The sequence below is a fragment of the Alligator mississippiensis genome, chromosome 5 (assembly GCF_030867095.1).
Source record: "Alligator mississippiensis isolate rAllMis1 chromosome 5, rAllMis1, whole genome shotgun sequence".
Lineage (NCBI taxonomy): Eukaryota > Metazoa > Chordata > Crocodylia > Alligatoridae > Alligator > Alligator mississippiensis.
The window spans coordinates 291,142-313,324 of NC_081828.1; the positions used below are offsets into that span (position 1 = coordinate 291,142).

Below are 22,183 nucleotides of genomic sequence, written 5' to 3' on the forward strand. Positions count from 1 at the left end.
TGATAAGGAAAAGGCTAAAGTATTTGATGCCTTTTTTGCCTCAGTTTTCACAGGCAGGGTCAACTCCCAGACTACTGCACCTGGCAGCACAGTTTAGGGAGGAGGTGAGCAGCCAACAGTGGTAAAAGAACAAGTTAGGGACTACTTGTACAAGTCAAGCTTTTCTAAGTCCATGAGGTCAGACATGATGCACCTGAGGGTGCTGAGGGAGTTGGTCAGTGTAATTGTAGAGCCACTGCCCATTATCTTTGAAAACTTGTGGCAGCCAGCAGAGGTCCTGGGCGATTGGAAAAGGGCAAATATAGTGCCTCACCTTGGTCCTTGGGAAGATCTTGGAGAAAATCATCAAGGAGCACATCTGTGGGGGGGCAGCAGGAGAGATCATGCTCAGGGGCAACCAGCATGGGTTCATCAAAGGCAGGTCCTGCCTGACCAGCCTGATTGCCTTCTATGACCAGATAGCTAAATCCTTGGATGGTGGTGTCGCCGTGGATGTAGTCTTTCTAGACTTTAAGAAGGCCTTTGACACTGTCTTTTACCCCATTCTCATTAATAAATTAAGCGACTGTGGCATTGATGCCTACACAGTTGGATGGGTAAAAAACTGGCTGATGGGGCACACCCAGAGAGTAGGGGTGGATGGGTTGTACTCAACCTGGCGAGATGTGAGCAGTGGGATACCCCAGGGCTCGGTCCTTGGGCCCGCACTGTTTAACATCTTCATCAGCGACTTGGACGAGGCGTTTGAAAGCGTATTGTCCAAGTTTGCTAATGACACTAAGATGTGGGGCGAGGTAGACACACTTGTAGGGGGAGAGAGGCTGCAACTACATTTAGACAGACTACAAGAGTGGGCAGATGAGAATAAGATGGGGTTCAACGTAGACAAATGCAGGGTGCTGCACCTGGGGAGAAGGAATCCACAGCACACATACAGGCTGGGGAGTTCCCTTCTTGAAAGCACAGAGGCGGAAAGGGATCTTGGAGTTATTATTGACTCTAAGATGAACACGAGGCACCAATGCCAGACCATAGCCAGCAAGGCCAGCCATACCTTGTCATGCATCCAAAGATGCATCTCAAGCCGGTTCAGAGAGGTGATACTCCCTCTCTATGCGACATTGGTCAGGCCGCAATTGGAGTACTGTATCCAGTACTGGGTGCCGCACTTTAAAAAGGACGTGGCCAGCCTGGAGAGAGTTCAGAGGAGGGCCACCCGCATGGTGAGAGGGAAGCAGGAAAGGCCCTACGAGGAGAGACTGAGGGACCTGAACCTGTTCAGCCTCGGCAAGAGGAGGCTGAGGGGGGGCCTGGTGGCTGTCTACAAACTCATCAGGGGAGATCATCAGCAAATAGGAAGAGCCCTATTCTCCCTAACGCTGCCTGGGGTGACGAGGAACAATGGTAATAAGCTGATGGAGAATAGGTTTAGGTTGGAGATCAGAAGGCAATATTTTACAGTTAGGGTGGCCAGAATCTGGAACCAACTTCCCAGGGAAGTGGTCCTCGCCCCTGCCTTGGGTAAATTCAAAAAGAGGTTAGAAGATCACCTGTCTGGGGTCTTGTGAACCCAGCATCCATTCCTGCCTGTGGCAGGGGGTCAAGCTAGATGATCTGTTCAGGTCCCTCCTGACCCTAGCTAGTGTGAAACTATAAGTCATGCCTAACTAACCTGATTGCCTTCTAGATGAGATAATTGGCTCTGTGAATACATGGAGGGCAGTGGATGTGATATACCGTGCTTTAGGAAGGCTTTTGATATGATCTCCCACAACATTCTCACAGGCAAGCTAAGGAATTATGGGTTGATTGGATGAATGGACTGTAAGGTGGATAGAAAACTGGCTGGATCATTGGACTCAGAGAGTAGTAATCAACAGCTCGAGGTCTACTTGGCAGTTGGTATCAAGTGGAGTGCCCCAGGGGTCAGTTCTGGGACTGGTTTTGTTCAATGTCTTCATCAACAACCTGGAAGATTGGATGGAGTGCACCCTCAGCAACTTTGCAGATGACACCAAGCTGGGGGGAGTAGTAGATAGGTTGGAGGGTAGGGCTAGGATTCAAAGTGACCTAGACAAACTGGAGGATTGGACCAAAAGAAATCTTATGAGGTTCACTAACAACAAGTGCGAAGTCCTGCACTTAGGATAAAACAATCCGATGCAGTGGTATAGACAGAAGATCAACTGACTAAGCAGCAGCTCTGCAGAAAAGGACCTGGGGGTGACAGTGGACAATAAGCTAAATAGGAGCCTACAATGTGCCCTTGTTGCCAAGAAGGCTAACAGCATCTTAGGCTGCATTGGTAGCAGCATTGCCAGTAGTTCAAGGGAAGTGATTCTTCCTCTCTGTTCTGCACTGGGGAGGCCACATCTGGAGTCCTGTGTCCAGTTGTGGGCCCGCATCAGAGGGCAACAAAAATGGTTCGGGGGCTGGGGCACATGACTTTCATAGATTCATAGATGTTAGGGTTGGAAGGGACCTCAATAGATCATCGAGTCCGACCCCCTGCATAAGCAGGAAAGAGTGCTGGGTCTAGATGACCCCAGCTAGATGCATATCCAACCTCCTCTTGAAGACCTGCAGGGTAGGGGAGAGCACCACCTCCCTTGGGAGCCCGTTCCAGACCTTGGCCACTCAAACTGAAGAAGTTCTTCCTAATGTCCAGTCTAAAACTGCTCTCTGCTAGCTTGTGGCCATTATTTCTTGTGACCCCCAGGGGCACCAGAAATAATGGCCACAAGCTAGCAGAGAGCAGTTTTAGATTGGACATTAGGAAGAACTTCTACACAGTTAGAATGGCCAAGGTCTGGACTTGTGAGGAGAGGCTGCAGGAACTGGGCTTGTTTATTGTGGAGAAGAGAAGACTATGGGGGGATTGAATAGCAGCCTTCAACTCCCTGAACGGGGGTTCCAAAGAGGATGGAGATGGACTGTTCTCAGTGGTGGCAGATGACAGAACAAGAAGCAGTGGTCTCAAGTTGCAGCAAGGGAAGTTTAGAATCATAGAAGTCAGGTCAGAAGGGACCTTGTAGATCTTCAAGTCCGACCCCCTGCCTGGGCAGGAGGAAAACTGGGCTCAAATGACCCCAGCCAGGTAGGCATCAAGTCGCTTCTTAAAGACCCCCAGGGTAGGAGCCAGCACCACTTCCCTTGGAAGTTGGTTCCAGATCCTAGCCGCCCTGACCGTGAAGTAGGTCTTACGGATGTCTAATCTAAACCTACTCTCCAACAACTTGTGGCCGTTATTCCTTGTTATCCCAGGGGGTGCTAGGGGAAACAAGGTCTCTCCCAAACCCTGGTCCCCCCTAGTGAGTTTATAGATGGTCACCAGGTCCCCCCTCAGCCTTCTCTTGTGAAGGCTGAACAGGTTCAGGTCCCGTAGCCTCTCATTGTAGGGTCTGCCCTGCTGTCCCCGGATCATGCAGGTGGCCCTCCTCTGGACCCTCTCAATGTTGTCCACATCCCTCTTGAAGTGGGGTGCCCAGAACTGGACGCAGTACTCCAGCTGTGGCCTGACCAGTGTCACGTAGAGGGGGAGGATCACCTCCTTGGCCCTACTTGAGGTGCACCGGTGGATGCACGATAAGGTCCGGTTAGCCCTGCCGACCGTGACCTCGCATTGTCGGCCCATGTTCATCTTGGAGTCAGTGATGACTCCAAGATTCCTTTCTGCCTCCATGCTCTCAAGAAGGGAGTTTCCCATCTCATAAGTGTGCTGCTGGTTACTACTGCCCAAGTGCAGCACCCTGCACTTGTCAGTATTGAAACGCATCCTATTTTTGTTAGCCCACCCCTGCAACCTATCCAGGTCTTGCTGCAGTCTTTCCCTCCCTACTAGTGTGCCCACCTCACCCCAAATTTTAGTATCATCAGCAAATTTAAACAGGTTGCTTTTCACCCCGTCGTCCAAATCGCTGATAAAGAAGTTGAATAGTGCGGGCCCAAGGACTGAGCCCTGGGAGACTCCACTGCCCACTTCCCCCCAGGTCGAATATGACCCGTCCACCCCCACCCTGTGAGTTTAGTTATTAGGAAGAATCGTCTTGCTAGGAGGGTAGTGAAGCACTGGAACAGGTTACGCAGAGAGGTGGTGGAGTCTCCATCCTTAGAGGTGTTTAAGACCCAGCTAGACAAAGTCTTGGCTGGTATGATCTAATTGGGGATGGTCCTGCTTTGAGCAGGGGGTTGGTCTAAATGACCTCCTGAGATCCCTTCCAACCCTCCTTTACTATGATCTCTCTGTTGCCCTGCTTCTCCATCTAATTATTTCTGTCTTCTCTCCCATGCACAATTAAGATCTTGCTACCTCATTGCCAAAGCTGCTTGGTTTTCCTGCTTCTGAGAAGTCTCTGCCCCTTGTTTGTTCTGAGAGCTCTTCAGCATTTTTACAGGGAGAATTACATTCCTCTCAACAACACCTCTCAGTACAGTTCTGTGGCAAAAAGGACAAATGCAGTCCTCAGATGTACAAAAGGAAAGTATCAAGTAGAAATAAGAAATGACCTTGCTGCTATATACAGTATTGGTACTGGAATATTGTGTGCTGTTTTTGTGTTCACGCTTCTTGAGGATGAGGGTATACCAGAGAGAGTTTAAAAGAGAGCCATAAAAATGAGTCAAAAAGTAGAAAACAAGCCTTTTGCTGAGATGTTTAAGCAATGCATCTGTTCAATTTATTGACAAGCAAGTTGACAATTGACTAAATTCCTGTACACATTTACACATGGAAGAGATATTGAGGGCTTTTCAGTCTTACAAGCAAAGGCATAGCAAGATCCTCTAGCTGGAGGCTGACATTAGAAAAATTCAACTTAAAAATAAGACACAAGTTCCTAGCTGAGAGTTTAATGAAACACTGAAGTGGTTTAGCAGAAAAAGTGCTGTACTTGCCACTGGCAGAAGACTTTTTTCTAACACATTTTAATCTAGTTTCTGAGAAAAAATCTGTTCCCTTTGTGTACAGAAAGATGGACTGCATGTTCACAGTTGTCCCTTCTGGACTTAGAATCTGTGAACCTAGAATCTACCACTTTCAGATTAACTGTCCTCTGTTTTGGACATGGTCTTGGCAGGAGCTCCAGTGGTCAGCTCCTTTGATTGTTAGTGTTTGGTCCATGTGAAATCATGTGAACTGACTGCCGAGTAGCTGCTCTCAACTTTACTTTCTTCATCCAGGAACATCAAACCATGGTGCAAAGGCTGCATATCCATAGTATCAGTTGCCCTGCCCTTTAAAAATTTAACACTTTGGACAATGATGAATTCTGCTGAGGCGTCAGCTGTCCCTGGAGCTGGAAACCCTCACTGCCATTGAAACTACTGGATTTTGTGCCCTATTATTTGGAAAACAGAGGTTAAACCCTGGTAGTCCACAATCTCCTAATGTGTTGAGTGCTAAGACAAGGGTTCTGATCTCAACACCCATCCTTACAGCGCAACCAGGCAGATGGCCTTGCTATGCCCAGTGTGGATGAGGTGCATTGGTACTGCTATTTCCAACCCCACTTTTAAATGGTTAACTGCAGTGCCAGCTTGGAATGAGGAAGAACAAGTACAAAGGCTATTGGGGCTGACCTGAAGCCAAGTGCTTACTTGTTAAAGAAGAGGAAGAAGATAGCAGTTCCCCTATATGATCCTGTTTACTCTTCAAAGATTTCCTCTTTGGATTTTCATTGTTTGAGTTGTGCCACAGAATTATTAGGAGCAGTTGAGTCCATAAAAATGTTTATGTATCCTGATGTACTGCAACTGGTGGATATAAAAAGCCCCTTCCGTGCATCTTTATTAAGCCCTTGCTTTCTGCCTCCAGAGCTGTCACAGCGGCATCAATTTTCTATTCTCTCACTATTACTAGGATTTAGAGCCATATTTTTAAACTTGGGGTATGAACAGACATTACATTTGTAGCATTGCAAAAGCCCTTGAGCGCCACAAAATGTGAGCATACAGATGTGCAAGCCATCAGTAATGCCACAAAAATGACCCAAGCACTAGAAAAATATGTGAAACAGGAACTTCTATGCATCATCTGCAGGTGCTTGACTACTTAGGCGATAGTGCCCATCGTCTGTTGGAATTTACTATCTGGCGCAGGGTAGTGAAACCAAGCAGTAAGGCAAAAGTCCTTGACTTCAGGAGAGCCACCTTCAATGAGCTAAGGAAATTAGTATGAGAGACACTAGGGACTCAGAGCTTCAGTGGGATGGGAATCCAGGATGGTTGGTTGTTCCTTAAGGAGATGATCCTCCAAGCTTAGAGGGAATCAGTCCCAACACAAACCAAAGGGGGCATGAGTGCTAAAAAGCCCTCTTGGCTCAGTAAAGGCATCTAGGAGGGCCTGGGGGCAAAAAAGGTGGCATATAATCAGTGGCAGCAAGGGGCAATCACCAAGGAGGATTAGACCTCCGTTACTCATGATTGCAGGGAGGTGGTTAAGAAGGCCAAGGCAGAGACAGAACTAGGGCTGGCGACCAGAATTAAGGATAACATAAAGTCCTTTTTCAAATACATGGGGAGTAAGAAGAAGGCACTGGGTAATGTGGGGCCCCTACAGGACAGGCTTGGCAATCTGTTGATTGCAGCAAAGGAAAAAGCTGATCTCTTCAACGAGTTCTTTGCCTCCATATTTCTGAGCAGGGATCGGGACAGCTCCCCCACTAGGATTATGGACAGGCTCAGGGGACACGACACCATGCCTAGGGTCAAGGATGATCTAATTAGGGAACTCGTGGAGGTGTGGGCGTGTTTAAATCAGCAGGTCTGGATACTCTTCATCCAAGGGTACTGAGGGAAGTGGCGGGGGTCATAGCAGGGCCCCTGGCACAACTGTATGAGTGCTTGTGGTGCTCTGGCCAGGTCCCAGAGTACTGGAAAAGGGCTAATGTGGTCCCCATTTACAAGAAGGGGAGAAAGGGGGACCCTGGTAACTATAGGCCAGGTAGTCTCACCTCAGTTCTTGGGAAGACCTTTGAGAAAATTATCACATCTGTAGGGGCCTAGCATGGGAGGTAATGCTCAGGGGCAACCAACATTGGGTCATTACGGGCAGATTCTGCCTGACTAACCTGGTTTCCTTTTACGACCAGGTCACAAAGTCCTTAGATGCGGGCGTTGAAGTGGATGTCGCCTACCTGGACTTCGAAAAGGCCTTTGACAGTTTCTTATCCCATTCTAATAAAAAAACTAGGCGACTGCGGCATTGATGCCTACACAGTCAGATGGGTGGCAAATTGGCTCGATGGTCACATGCAGAGAGGGATGGTGGATGGGTCGTTTTCAACCTGGAGGGATGTGGGCCATGGAGTTTCCCCGGGGCTTGGTCCTCAGGCCTGTGCTGTTCAACATCTTTATCAGCAACTTGGAGGTGGGCATGGAAATCACACTGTCCAAATTCACTGATGACACGTAGATCTGGGAAGAAGTGGGCAGACTGAAGGGGAGGGACAGGATCCAGCTAGATCTAGACAGGTTACAGAGGTGGGTGGATGAGAATAGGATGGAGTTCAACGCAGACAAGTGCAAGGTGCTGCATCTAGGGAGAAGGAACTGCAATATACCTATAGGCTGGGGAACACCCTCCTCAACAACACAGTGGCTGAAAGGGATCTCGGAGTCATTGTTGACTCCAGGATGGACATGAGCCGCCAATGTGAGGAGGCAGTCAATAAAGCTAGCCGCACCTTGTCGTGCATCTACAGATGCATTGCAAGCAGGTCCAAGGAGGTGATCCTTCCCCTCTATGCAGTGCTGGTCAGGCCGCAGTTAGAGTACTGCGTCCAGTTCTGGGTGCCGCACTTCAAGAGGGATGTGGCTAGCATTGAGAGGGTCCAGAGGAGGGCCACTTGCATGATCAGGGGGCAACAGGCCAGGCCCTACAAAGATAGACTAAGGGCCTGAATCTTTCACAAGAGAAGACTGAGAGGGGATCTGGTGGCTGTCTATAAACTCACCGACGGGGACCAGTGGAAAATAGGTGAGGCTCTGTTCCCCCAGGAACCACCTAGGATAATGAGGAATAATGGCCACAAATTGATTGAGAGCAGGTTCAGGCTTGGTATTAGGAGGCATTACTTTACGGTTAGAGTTGCCAGGCTCTGGAACGGGCTCCCAAGGGAGGTGGTGCTCTCCCCTACCCTGGGGTTCTTCAAGTGGAGGTTGGATAGATATCTGGCTGGGATATTATGATCCCAGCACTCATTCCTGCCCAGGGCAGGGGGTTGGACTTGATGATCTGTTCAGGTCCCTTCCGACCTTTGAAACTATGTAGTACTATGTTTAGTAGCACAATATGTAACATCTGTTTAGTTGCATGTAGCACTAAAGTGGGGTAGGGTGGCAATCAGTTTGGCTGGCAGGCCACTTAACGAGTTTTGGTGAGCTGTTCAGGACCACACACACAATCTTTTGGAAGATATTTTAATAAGTTATAGATAAAAAAAAGTATATACTAAAAATCAAACATTACTGTAACATTTTAATTTTATTTCAAAAAATATTTTTTCCTGATTTATGTTTTGTGAGGAGTATAGATAGAGACAATTGCATAATAGCTCAAAAGTAAGCCTTTTGTATATTGTGTGGGGGCAGGGGTGGATATGCATGTGTGTTTGTTTTTTTGTGGGGGGAAGGGGGGAGCTGCCTATGCACTAGGTCCCAGCAACTGCCTGGATATGGGGGGAGACAGGGAAGGGGGTACAGCTGCCCCCACAGCACCCTGCATGGGGTGAGTCTCACCTAAAAAAACCACCCCACACTTCTGCCCGTGCCCACTGATGGCACTGCCCTGTCCTGGCTCTGGCCCCAGCCAGCACACAGCGCTGCTGCTGCAGCCACCCTAGTACTGCTCAGCTTCCCTCAACAACCACAAGTTGATTGAGAGTAGATTCAGACTAGACATCAGGAGGCACTACTTCACAGTCAGGGCGGCTAGGATCTGGAACCAACTTCCAAGGGAAGTTGTGCTCACTTCTACCTTGGGGGTCTTCAAAAGGAGGCTAGACAATCACCTAGCCGGGGTCATTTGATCCCAGAATTCTTTCCTGCCCATGGCAGGGGGTTGGACTTGATGATCTGCTTAGGTCCCTTCCAACCCTACCAACTATGAAACAACTGTGAAACCTTCAGCAGCTCTTCCGCCACCTCCTGCCCCGGCTGCAACCCTTGCGGCAGCAAGTAGCGTGTGGAAGAGGGGGCAGCTATGGGGACATGCACAGGGCACCACGCACCCAGCCAGGCAGAAGGGAAGCTGTAATCAGGCAGCTCCTGCCCCAGCAGACAGGGTGCCAGCTCTTGGCCACCTTCCATCCACTCCACCCATCCAGCACAATGAGCAGCCACCTGCAAGCAGTTGAGTGGATGGAGGGTGGCCCAGAGCTGGAGATGGAGCCCTGTGCACTGGGGCAGAAGACACCCAGCTGCAGTTTCCGCACTGCCTGGCTGAGCTTATGGTGCCCAGCATGCATCCCCATGGCCCCTGCCCTTTCCCACACTGCCCGCTTCCTGGAGTGGGGAAAGCAGAAGCAGGAGGAAGAGCTGCTGGAGGCAGGGTATGCCAAGCAGTACCCAGGTGGCTGTAACAGCAGTGCTGTGCAAGCTGGGCAGGGCCAGGACAGTGCCATTGGCAGGTGTGGGGTGGGTGCAGGCAGGAGCACAGTGTGGGCTGCTCCAGGTGGGAGCAGGCACGGCTCAGCCCCATGCAGAGTGCTGTGGGGGCAGCCTCAGGCCAGATATAATCAATTGGCAAGCAGGTCATATTTTGTCCACTAAAGGGTTTCTAGGAATCCCAGAATGCTCTGCTCTCCCTTCCCTCTCAGCCACTTGGCGAGTGTCTGGTTCCCTGGCAGCTTACCCAGCTGTGGCCAGCTGTTATAGGGCCCTGAAGGGACCTTTTTGCCACCAGTGTGGGAGGCAATGGGCAGAGCAGTCACTGCCACCACAAGAGTACCAGGAAGAGCCTTTGTTCTCCTGGCAGCCCTGACATCTCTTCTGTTCTGCTGGCACAGGAATAGTAGGAAGAGCCCAATGATGATGCATAAGTGTTGATAGTTGGGGGGCATAACTCCATGCCACCACTGTCCCCCTTGCTGCCCAGTGCTAGCTCTGACTGGGCTGTGTTACCCTGCAGTAAGTGCAGAAATTGTACCGCTGCTGCCCTCCCCCCCAGCTGCTCCCTGCCTCTAGCTGGGCTGTAGCCCTGTGCCCCACCATCGGTGTAGAAATCTCGGGTGGGGGGGACACACACATGCCCCCCAGCCCACACACATCACCAATGGAAGAGCCCCATTTCCTGCCAGGCAGAGGCAGGAAGATCTGCTGCTGGCTCCACTGAATGCTAGGAAGAGCTGTGCCTCCCTTGGGCTCTTCCTGCTGCCACAGCTCTGGCAGGAACAGTGAGTGCCGCTGATCACTGACAGCGTGCTGGCAAGGGCAGACGGTTAGTAATGGGGCTCCTGACAGGTTCCTCTGGGGGAGGGGAAGCAAAAGTGTAGCTGCCCATTGTCTCCTTGGCTGGAGATGGCACCTTTGAAGCAAGCTTGTAGCTTTCCAGTCAGGGCTGGAACATCTGTACACCCTGTTTTTGTAGTGCTACGTGTGACCGTCTGTTCACAGCCTTGATGCCTACCACTAGCTACAGAAAGAAAAGGAGCTAGAATTTCAGAGGTGCTATGGTCTCTTGGAACTGCAGATGCTCAGTATCTCGAAACATCATTACACTTTTGTTTTAGTGTCTAAATAAGAGTTTTTTGAATATCCAAGTTTGAAAATGCCGACCAAAGTCTTTTAAAATAACTTGCCCTGTTATTTAAATATTGTAAAGATTTAACATTACATTTTAATAATCCTAGAATTTAAATTGGTTCAAATGGTATTTGTACAGTCAAAGTTGAGGGGTTCAATATAATATAGACCCTGAGAGAAGAACAGCAATTCCAGATAAGTAAATAACTCTTTTTCCTCAGCACGTCTAATTTCCATGAGTTTCAAAAATCTTAATACTGTTCTTGTTCCACAAGTTTCAAAAATCTTAATCTCTAATATTGCTGCTGTTGACTGGTCAGCTCTGTGGGGGAAAAAACTGAGCTACGCTTGATCTGAGCTTTCAAGAGGCTGAGGAGCGATAGTTTTATAGTTCCCAAAGCTTCTTCCCAGCCCTCTCCTCTTTTTCCTGATTCCAGGCACAGGATGATGCCAGGCAGCAGCTGCGAGAGTTTGAAGAAACTAAGAAACAGATTGAAGAAGATGAAGATCGGGAAATCCAGGAGATCAAGATCAAGTATGAGAGACGACTTCGGGAAGAGAGAGAATCAAATCTTCGATTGAAAGGAGAAACGGGGATCATGAGGAAAAAGGTAACTGCTCTGTCATCTGGAACAGGCTTGGCACATGGAATATCAATGCTGAGCGTAGTGGGGGAGATGGGCAGGCCTATTAGCATAATGTTTGTGTTTATTTCTGTGGCACTTTTGTGGCAAGACATTTGTGGCACTTACTCTGGCATAAGTGAGTAGTTGCCCCTTTCTATGACAGTTTGGTCAGAAAAGGAAACAAAATGCTACTTGTAAAAGATTAGAGCCAGTGCAGAACTGTTCCACTTAATACATTTTTTGGTGCTCTGTATAATTTAGCATACTATATAAATAATATATAACAACAATACAGTGTTTGAGCCCATGAAGATGGGGTTTTCTCCCTCTATTTGAGAAACTTTTCTGCAGTCTGATGCATCTTACTGACAGGAAGATGTTTCTGGTATTCAGCCAAAGTTTGTCTTTTCCCAGCTTTCTTAATTTCACTCTTTGGTAGAACTCTAAATCATTTCTTTCTCTCCTGGTATTTCTATTCTTCATATATTTGTGGAAGGTCATCATATTAATACATCATCATGACACTTCACCAGCTATTTTTAATTTGATGATACTTAGTTAGCAGGGCAAGCTAAGCAACAGTTGCAAAAGTATAAGAGAAAAGTTGACCCATTCAGATCTCTGAGGAGTGGGTGCAACCTGTCATTGCTGCCAAGATCACCATCCCTGATCTGGTGGCAGATCGCTATCTACCATGGATCTGTATCTGATTTTGGCCAGGGCTGGGCAAAGTTTTTCTTTCTATTTCAGTAGTTCCCGATTCATAGATTGTAGGGCTGAAAGGGACCTCAGATGATTCATCCTGGCAGGAAAGAGGACCGAGGTCAGATGACCCCAGCCAGGTGACTATCTAGCCTCCTCTTGAAGACCTCCAAGCTAGGTGATAGCACCACCTCTTTTGGAAGCCCATTCCAGATCCTGGCCACCCTTACTGTAAATTTCTTCCTAATATCTAACCTAAATCCACTCTCAACTAGTTTACACCTGTTATTCCTAGTCACTCCCTGGGGCGCCTTAGTAAACAGCGCTTCTCCTATTCCCTGTTGTCCTCTCCTAATAAATTTATAGGCGGCCACAAGATCTCCCCTCAGCCGTCTCTTGTGAAGGTTGAAAAGATTCAGCTCTCTCAACCTCTCCCCGTAGGGTCTTTCATGAAGGCCACTAATCATGCGAGTGTCCCTCCTTTGGACCCTCTCCAGATTCTCCGCATCCCTCTTGAAGTGTGGCGCCCATAACTGGACACAGTACTCCAACTGCGGCCTGACCAGTGCCTCATAGAGGGGGAGCATCACCTCCTTCGATCTATTAGTCATGCACCTGCTAATGCATGGCAAGGTGCGATTGGCCTTGTTGATGGCCTCGTTACACTGCCGACTCATGTTCATCTTGGAGTCAGTTATGACTCCAAGATCCCTCTCTGCCTCCGAGCTGCTGAGAAGGACACTCCCCAACCTATAGGTGTGCTGGGGGTTCCTCCTTCCCAGGTGGAGTACCTTACATTTATTTTTATTAAATTGCATCCTCTTTCTCTCTGCCCATTGATCCAACCTATCCAGGTCAGCCTGAATCTGCTCCCTGCCCTCCGGTGTACTGACTCTGCCCCATAATTTGGTATCATCGGTGAACTTGGAGAGGGTGCTCTCCACACCCTCGTCCAAATCGCTGATGAAGATATTAAATAATATCGGTCCGAGGACCGAACCCTGCGGGACCCCACTGCCCACCTCCCTCCAGGCCGAGAAGGAACTCGGATGCGGTCCCTAAGCCAGTTGGCCACCCACCCTAAGCCAGTTGGCCATCACCACTCTCTGGGTGCGATCCCTAAGCCAGTTGGCCACCCACCTCACTGTGTAGGCGTCCACTCCACAGTTGGCTAGCTTCTCAATGAGGATAGGGTGCGAAACTGTTGAAGGCCTTCCTGAAGTCCAGGAAGATGACATCAGCCTCCACTCCCGCGTCCAGGCAGTGTGTGACCTGGTCATAGAAGTCTACAAGATTTGTCAGGCAGGATCTACCTGTGACAAACCCATGCTGGGTTTGTCACAAGTAGATCATTGGGTAGATCAGGGGGCTGGACCCAAGATCATTGGGTCCAGCACCCTGCACCAAACAGGAAGGACAACTGGGGTCAGATGACCCCAGCAAGGTGACCGTCCAGTCTCCTCTTGAAGATTTCCAGGTTAGGCAATTGCACCACCTCTGAAGGGAGGTTATTTCACAATCTGGACACCCTAGCTCTGAAGAAGCTTTTCCTAATGCTGAGCCTGAAACAGTCTTCAAGGAGTCTGTGACCATTACTCCTAGTTTTCCCCAAGGGTGCCCTGGTGAACAGTTATTCACCAAGCCCTTGTACACCCCTGATGTAGCGGTAAACTGTGAGGCGGTATCCCTCACTTACTTATATTCAGGACATTGAAGTAGAAAGTGCCTTCTGGGCTTTGTGTGTCTCACATTCCACTTGTAGTCTGTACTTACTGAATCTACATTTGGTGAGAAGTTCCTTTTTCTCTGTTTTTGTGCTTCCCTGTGCTGTGTACATAGAATAGTCTCACATGTAGTAATGTCCACATTTTCATTTATATTCATAAGGCACACTCTGTGCTCCATGAAGTCTTCACTAACTTTCCAGCTCTGCATAGGTTTGAGACTTCCTTTGCTGGATGTATTTTGTACATTTGAAAGTTTGTCCCTGCACCAAAGACACATTTAGTCTTTATCTGTACAGTACCAAGCACATTACTGTTACTCAGTGAAAACTATGTTGTCCTTCATGCCTTAAACTACTCTCACTGTTAAATGTGGGGAATCCAAGACCATCAGGTTCTGCAAATATAAGTCTTCATTTAAAAAGCAGGAAATAAATCCCCTTCAGTGTTGTGAACCCCTGAATGTGAGCAGAACATGATGCACATGATGTGATCTTCCAGAGTTTGAAGACAATTAAGGGCTTCTGCTATTATTCAGAGTTTCTCCAAGAAGCTCCAGTGTGCAGTTGTCAGAAATCTGTCCAGTTGTTTAGAGCATTTTGGGTAGTAGTGACATGAACCAGATCTATGCTCAGGGGTAACCAACATGGGTTCATTAGGGGCAGGTCTTGTCAGACCAACCTGGTGACCTTTTATGACCAGGTCACCAAATCCTTAGATGCAGGTGTTGCAGTGGATATAGTCTTTCTGGACTTTAGGAAGGCCTTCGACACGGTCTCTCACCCCATCCTCATAAAAAAACTAGGAGATGGTGGTGTTGATGCCTACACAGTCAGATGGGTCACTAACTGGCTGGTGGGCCGCACCCAGAGAGTGGTGGTAGACTGGTCTTATTTGACCTGGAGGAATGTGGGCAGTGGGGTTCTGCAGGGCTCAGTCCTCAGCCCCGCACCGTTCAACATCTTCATCAGCGACTTGGATGAGGCGGTAAAAACCACCCTGTTCAAATTCACAGATGACACCAAGATGTGGGGAGAAGTGGGCATGCTAAAAGGAAGGCATAGGCTGCAATCGGATCCAGACAGGTTACAGGGGTGGGATGATGGGAACAGGATGGGGTTCAACACTGACAAACGCAGGGTACTGCACCTAGGGAGAAAGAACCAGCAGCAGACCTACAGGCTGGGGAACTCCCTTCTCCTCAGTGCCAAGGCAGAAAAGGACCTAGGAGTCATTGTTGATGCCACAATGAACATGGGCTGACAGTGCGGGGACGCGGTCAGGAAGGCCAACCGCACCTTGTCGTGCATCCACAGATGCATCTCAAGCAGGTCCAAGGAGGTGATCCTCCCCCTCTATGCGGCACTGGTCAGGCCACAGTTGGAGTACTGCATCCAGTTCTGGGTGCCGCGCTTCAAGAGGGATGTGGACAACATTGAGAGGGTCCAGAGGAGGCCACCCGCATGATCAGGGGTCAGCAGGGCAGGCCCTACGAGGAGAGGCGACGGGACCTGAACCTGTTCAGCCTCCACAAGAGAAGGCTGAGGGGGGATCTAGTGGCAGTTTACAAACTGGTCAGAGGGGACCAGCAGGCATTGGGAAGAGTCCCTGTTCCCCCGAGTGCTACCAGGAGTGACTAGAAACAACAGACACAAGCTAGCGGAGGGTAGATTCAGGCTAGACATTAGGAGGCGCTACTTCACTGTCAGGGTGGCTAGGATCTGGAACCAACTTCCAAGAGAAGTGGTGCTGGCTCCTACCCTGGGGGTCTTTAAAAGAAGGCTAGATGAACACCCGGCCGCGGTCATTTAACCCAGTACCCTTTTCTGCCACGGCAGGAGGTCAGACTTGATGATCTGCTCAGGTCCCTTCCAGCCCTACCAACTATGAAACTATCAATACCATGTTATAGTTACTTGGGATCTTCAAGCATCAGAAGCAGACACAGCTTCTGATTTCCCTCCAAAGTGGTCCAGACTTCCCTCATTCTCCACTGCAGTTGATAACTGCCATTCTTTCCATCAAGCAGTCCTTCAACCTCAGGTTTTTTGTAATCCTCCCCATCTAATCTGCAACCATCCAAATTTCTGTCTTACTCTGTAACATGCCTGACACCTGCCCTTTTCTTCCTGTCCACAGCACAAAAATTCACATTTAAGCACCACACATCTTAATTACTTCCCTCTCCCTCTCTCTAGTCCTCATGATGTCCATCTCACTTCCTTCCAGACCTTACAAAATGCAATTATTAAGGTCAGGCAGAAGGCAGGGCAGGATAGCATCTTAGAGACTAACTAGTTCAGAGAGGCATGACCTTTCATAGACAACAATTTTGCATCAGAGAAAATTAATACTTTTTTTCCATGTGCTTCTCCAGTTCAGCAGCCTCCAGAAAGAGATTGAAGAGCGTAGCAGTGACATTGAAGCAATGAAAATAGAACAGCAGAAACTGCAAGGCATCATTAAGTCATTAGAGAAAGATATCTTGGGACTGAAGAGAGAGATTCAAGAGAGGGATGAGACCATTCAGGACAAGGTGAGGTACAACTGACAGTCTGAATGGCTTAGGCTGTCACCCTCCCCTCACTTGAACATAGCTACTGGCATTAATATTTGGTGCCTCTGGCCAGCACCACAATACAGTCAGCAGGTCTGATTGTGCTGAGCTATCCATGATCTGGAATGAGAGTACAACCCCCTTCTTGGAGACCTTACAACTTATGTTTTAAGGGCTTCATGTGCCATAGCCCCCACATCCCCATCTTTGATGGGGTGCCAGGGCTCAAGGTTGTGAGTTTCTTATCCCTTGCTTGGATGTGTAGCTGATGTCTGTCATTCTCTGCTGCCTGTCTATGGGGATTTGTGACTAAGGTTTCAGTCTTCACTGGTGCTAGCCTTGGACATTGTTCAGATCCTAGGGAAGCACTGAAAAAGGGTCCAAACCCCACCTTAAATGGCTGCAGTATAAACTTGGCAGGTGTTACAAATGCCATATTCAGCAGAATGTTTAAAGCTATTAACATACCCAGCTAAGCGAATAATATTTGCAACTTAGGTTAATTAAGAAATAAATAACAGAATATAGACTAAGACCTAGCAAGCTAAGGTTTAATTACTAATAAACTATTGGTAAACAACTAAAATGATGTATAATTGTATTGTTCTAATGATGCCTATTTTTTCTTGTAAAAGAACCATGCAAATCAAACCTGACATGTGCAGGGTTGGTGTAGAGTTGGGCCTCTGGCTTTTGCCCTATAACTCTGCTATGCCTGATTTTCAGTTGACCCTTGCATAAAAATTGAGACCTAGCATATCTCTGTCTGTTTATCCCAGGAGAAGCAGATCTGTGACCTGAAAAAGAAAAAGTCCAAGCTGGAAAAGTTCAAGTTTGTGTTAGCTTTATAAAATAAATAATATTTAGGGAAAAACCTGTTTTTCCTAAAATTGAATCTGAAACTGTGGTGTTGGCTTATATGCAGGGTCAGCATATCAGGACAATATGATATGCACTTACATGCTGTACACTTAATTATTTTGATAATGATTAGCAAATGATGTAACCTTCTGTAGTTTATGGATTGCTATGCTGTAGCTGTGTGCTTATACCTAGCCTTCTTAATCAAGCTGTTACAAACTTTAGAGATGAAAGTGAAGAGGAGGGTAGCTTTTATTAGTGGAACCATGCAGTGAGGAAAGGAAAGGAGGAAGGTGATACATTCTGGACTAGTGAGAAAAGGATGAAAAATCCTTCTTTCAGTTTTACAAAGACATACATTTGGGGTAATTGGCTCCTTCTCTGATTACTGAAAACCAGTTTTAGGCTGGTTCCCAAGGTTCCCAGAAAGACCAAAGGAGTTAACACTAGCCAACCTGAATATATTTGCTAGTTAAGTACCTGGGCATGATCAGAGGGAAATCAGGAGGAGGTACAAATCCCAGAAAAGATCTGTTGCTGGAGTGTTCACCCCCAGCAGGTAAGCAACTCCATTCTCTGGGATGCGTGTGGTGTAAACAATCAAAGGCAGGACTCTAGAACTGCCAGCCAATATACCTATAATCCAGGTAACATGACTTTTAGTCTCCAGAGAATCTGCAGATGCATCATGTTTCCTATATGTTCACACCCCATCACAGGGTCTGTTTGAGAGGTCTTATTCTGATCTAGCCACCTGTTCTGAGGCTTTTTGGTTAGCACTGACTTGGTACATTCTGTCTGTTCCTCCCAGGAGAAGCGGATCTATGACCTAAAAAAGAAAAACCAAGAGTTAGAAAAGTTCAAGTTTGTATTAGATTATAAAATAAAGGAGCTGAAGAAGCAAATAGAGCCAAGGGAGAATGACATCAGAGCTATGAAGGAACAGATCCATGAGGTGAGCATCACAGTCTTCAGTCCATGCTAATTGTGCTGTTGCATGCAGGATGCTTTTTCTATTGAAAAAATAAATTCATGCAGAATAACGCCCCTTTCTCCTGCCCTTCCTCCACTGTAGACAAAATTATAGACATTAAACACAAATTCAACAGTGACTGATTGGTGGATTCTCTCTCACTTGATTTAAAATCACGAGCTAGATGCTTGTTAGAAAGATAGTAGGGTTAGAGTGTTGTTTTAACTCCAGAAGCAAGGGTTTTATTGTGACAATTGATCCAATAAAAAAAAAAATTCCAAAAATTCTGGCCTCTTTTAGGAAGATATGCATTTGCAAAACATGTTATGGTGTTCTTATAGGGGTAACCACACAGTTTCATGGCCTTTGATTTCAGAATGTCAAGTTAGATCATCCCTCTTGGCCACAAACTTTCTGAATTTCACAGTTATGTCTGTATTAAATGCAGGTTATGAACTCAACTAAGCATGTATCTGTTTCACCAGCACATTGTAAAATGACCTCAGTACTCCTACTTATTACTCCCCTATTTATATGTGGTAAAATTATATTATCCTTGTTTTGCCCAGCACTCTACTGGGAGCTTGCATGCAGACCTTTGGTTCTATAGGCCCATTCAGAATCATTGCTTTTCAGGGTACAGTCCCTGTTCAGGAGACAGAATCTGCATTCTTTGTTCCTTTGCAACTCTGCATTTGCCTGTATTAAATTGCATTTGCTTAAATTGGCTGAATTTACCAAGCTATGTAAAATGTCCCATCCTCCTTATGCATCACAGTGTTAATCAGTTTGTTGTCTGCATCTTTTATCCACAGTGATTTTAAATGTACTTCCAGGATAAGGATAAAAATACTGAATGGCGTTGGACCTAGGACAGCATTCAGAAGAATGCCACTGGAAGCCCTTATCTGACTTGTTAGGCATCTCCATTGACAATTATTTCTTGATGTCAGCTTTTAATCCATTTAACTATGTTTATTTAATAGTACTATTTTTAATCAGCATTTCATGTACTGTGTCGAAGTATATTACATCTATATAGTTAGTGTCATCAACCAAACTTGTAATCTCATCAAAAATGAAATCAGATTTGCTTGATAAGATCTCCTTTCCATAAAACCATGTTCATTGGCATTAATTTTATTTGCAACCTTTAATTTGAATTCTTTATCTCCTTTTCTATTATTTGGCTTAGTACTGATGTAAATCTAACCAACCTGTAATTACCAAGGTCATCCTTGCTCTTGTTTAATATTGGCACAGTATTAGCATTCTTCTGGTGTGTGGGGCACAGAAACAGTTTCACGTAATTCCTTGCCTGTAGAAATGAATTGTATTTTACATTACACTGAATTTCAGATTGGGTAAAACACCTGATGATTTTAGATGGGGCTGAGAGGTATTTAGCTATGTTACTCTGAAGACAGGCAGAAGGCAAAACAGGATGGTACCTTTAGGGACTGTCTGTTTCAGAGAGGTATGAGCTTTCATAGGCAACAACCTACTTCATCAGTTGCTATCTGTAATGTTTACTCTAGGCCAGGGGTAGGCAACCCCCAGCACAGGTGCCAAAACGTGGCACTCGAAGACATTTTGCTTGTCACGCGTGCCTTTGGGTCGCATGCCAACATCTTACAAGCTGAAGTTGTGGGTGTTCTTGGCACTCTGCCCAAAAATGTTGCTGACCCCTGCTCTAGTCCATTGGGTTCCAGGGATGGGGTACTCACTCAGATCTGTGTCCCTGGGGTTCTGTCCTCGAGTCAGCATTCAGCGGAGACAGGTGGGATGATAAACAGCTTTGTCTTTATTAGGAAGCAGGATTCAGCAGTACACACACTCACAGCTTGCAGGGAGAACCCCCACACCCCAACCAGCCCCACCCACAGGGCATCTGGGGGAAAACTGGACTGTTCCACCGCAGGTCCCTTAAAGGTATGTTCCATATACAACACTGTCTGTGTTGTTCCTATGAAAACTCAGGTCTCTGAACCATCCAGTCTCTAAGGTGCCACACGGCCCTGCCTTCTTCCTGACAGGACTAAGGCAGCTTGACCAACAACCAGCCTCCATAGAATTTCCATCAGAGTTTGCAGGGTTCCTACCTGGAGTTCTCTTCATTTGTTTATACAATGCTGCTTTTTTGGACTTGACATCTAGATCTGATGCTCACTTTGGGAGGATAGTTCTAGGTTCATACAAATGAAATGTACAGAACCTGTTTAGAAGTTAAGTAATGGTGGTTCCTTGACAGCATTGTCTGCACATCCCCATGGTTTGCCCTCTTTCTCAGTAGTAACAAAAGAAGCTGAGACAGCTTCCGCTAAGTGCTCCTTCTTTAAGCTCTGCTTGGAATATGTGGTGCCATGAAGGGATGGCCCTCGGGTCCCAAGAAGCACTGCTTATAAAGAGGTGCCAAAGCATAATCCCATGTCTGTAATGGATGGAAAATGAGTGGCCTTTCTCCTTTTGTAGAGCTGCAGGCTTTTTTAAACAGGCAAAACCACTTTCTCTTGTTTTTCCAGGGGCTAAAATTTCAGCAGTCTAGATTTTTTGTATTGTTTCAGCATAAGAGTTTGCATTGATTACTTCCAAGGACTTTAATTCCTGCATAAATGTTATCCATTGATCCAGGAATGAAGTGTCTAGCCAGATCATAAAGATGCATATAAAATATATAAAGCTGTTACAGTAGGTTTGAATAATCCATGGTTCCATAGCATCTGTCAGGGTACGCAGTACAGTAATCCAGGATTCCTCGGAATCCGTCCAGTGGATTCTGAGCTCCTCTATCAGCTGAGTTCTACACCAGCAATCTTATTCAGTGCTGTACTGTTCCTGTATTTCAGGATCATAGGGAAGTAGGACTGGAAGGGACCTCACAAGGTCATTTAGTCCATCCCCTACTCAAAGAAGGATTGTCCGTAACTAAACTATCCTAGTCGCATGTCTGTCTAACCCACTCTTGAAAATTTCCTGGGATGGAGATTCCACAGCCTCTCTAGGCAGCCTGTTCCAATGTTTGACCCTCATAGTCAGAAAGTTCTTCCTCATCTTGAAGCTAAATTTCCTGTGTTGCAGTTTGAGGCCACTGCTCCTAGTCCTGTCCTCTACGGCCAACAGAGAAAAATCTATCTCCGTGCTCTTTATACTCTGCCTTCTGGTATTTGAAAATTGTTATGAAATCCTGCGCCCCACCACCCCCAGCTTCTCTTCTCCAGATTAAATAACCCTAGTTCTTTTAGCCTTTCCTTAAGTCATTTTTCTCAGGCCTCTAATCAGTTTTGTTACTCTCTGCTGGACTGTTTCCAGTCTATCCACATCTTTCTTGAAGTGTGGAGGCCAAAAATGGATATAATACTCCAGGTAAGACCTTGCCAATGATGAATAGAGCAGGAAAATCAGTTCTCTTGATTTGCAAGAAATATTTGTGTTAATATAACCCATGATAATGTTGTTTTTGTTTTTTGCAACAACAGAACACTGTTGGCTGATGCTCAGCTTATAGTGTACTATAACTACCAGGTCTTTCTCTGGAGTACTGCAGCTTACCCAATCATTCTTCAGTCTGTATTAACGCAATTATTCTCTCCTAGATTTAGGACTGCACTTGTCCTTGCTGAATTTAATCAAATTGATTTTTGGACCATTTCTTCACTCTATTTAAGTCATTCTGAAACCTAGCCCTACTCTCCAGAATGTCTGCAACACCACCCAACATGATATCATCTACAAATCTGTTAAGTGCCCACTCAATCCCCTCATTCAAATCATTAGTGAACACATGAAATAATACAAGACCCAGGGCAGACCCTTGGGAAACCCACTTGATATCTCTTCCCAACTAGATGTTGAACCATCAATGACCCATTGAGTATGATGATCCAACCAGTTGTTTATCCACTTTATAGTACTTTCACTTAGTCTGTATTTCCTTATCTTATTAATGAGATTTGTCATGAGAGACAGTGTCAAAGCCTTGCTAAAATCAAGGTATCCACTG

At 46.7% G+C, this 22,183-nt stretch overlaps 1 protein-coding gene across 4 annotated transcripts in view; it reads left to right on the forward strand.

Annotated features, from left to right (window-relative positions):
- CFAP57 (cilia and flagella associated protein 57) overlaps nt 1–22,183 on the forward strand; it is an 84,796-nt gene that overhangs the window by 46,606 nt on the left and 16,007 nt on the right. For 3 of the 4 annotated variants that reach the window (XM_059727673.1, XM_059727674.1, XM_006261729.4), the window contains 3 exons: nt 11,178–11,351; nt 16,170–16,328; nt 18,022–18,165. In XM_059727673.1, the coding sequence (XP_059583656.1) occupies nt 11,178–11,351; nt 16,170–16,328; nt 18,022–18,165 (477 nt within the window). Of the gene's footprint in view, nt 1–11,177; nt 11,352–16,169; nt 16,329–18,021; nt 18,166–18,998; nt 19,321–22,183 lie in introns of those variants that run through there. The other variant, XM_059727675.1, reaches the window with a different exon arrangement.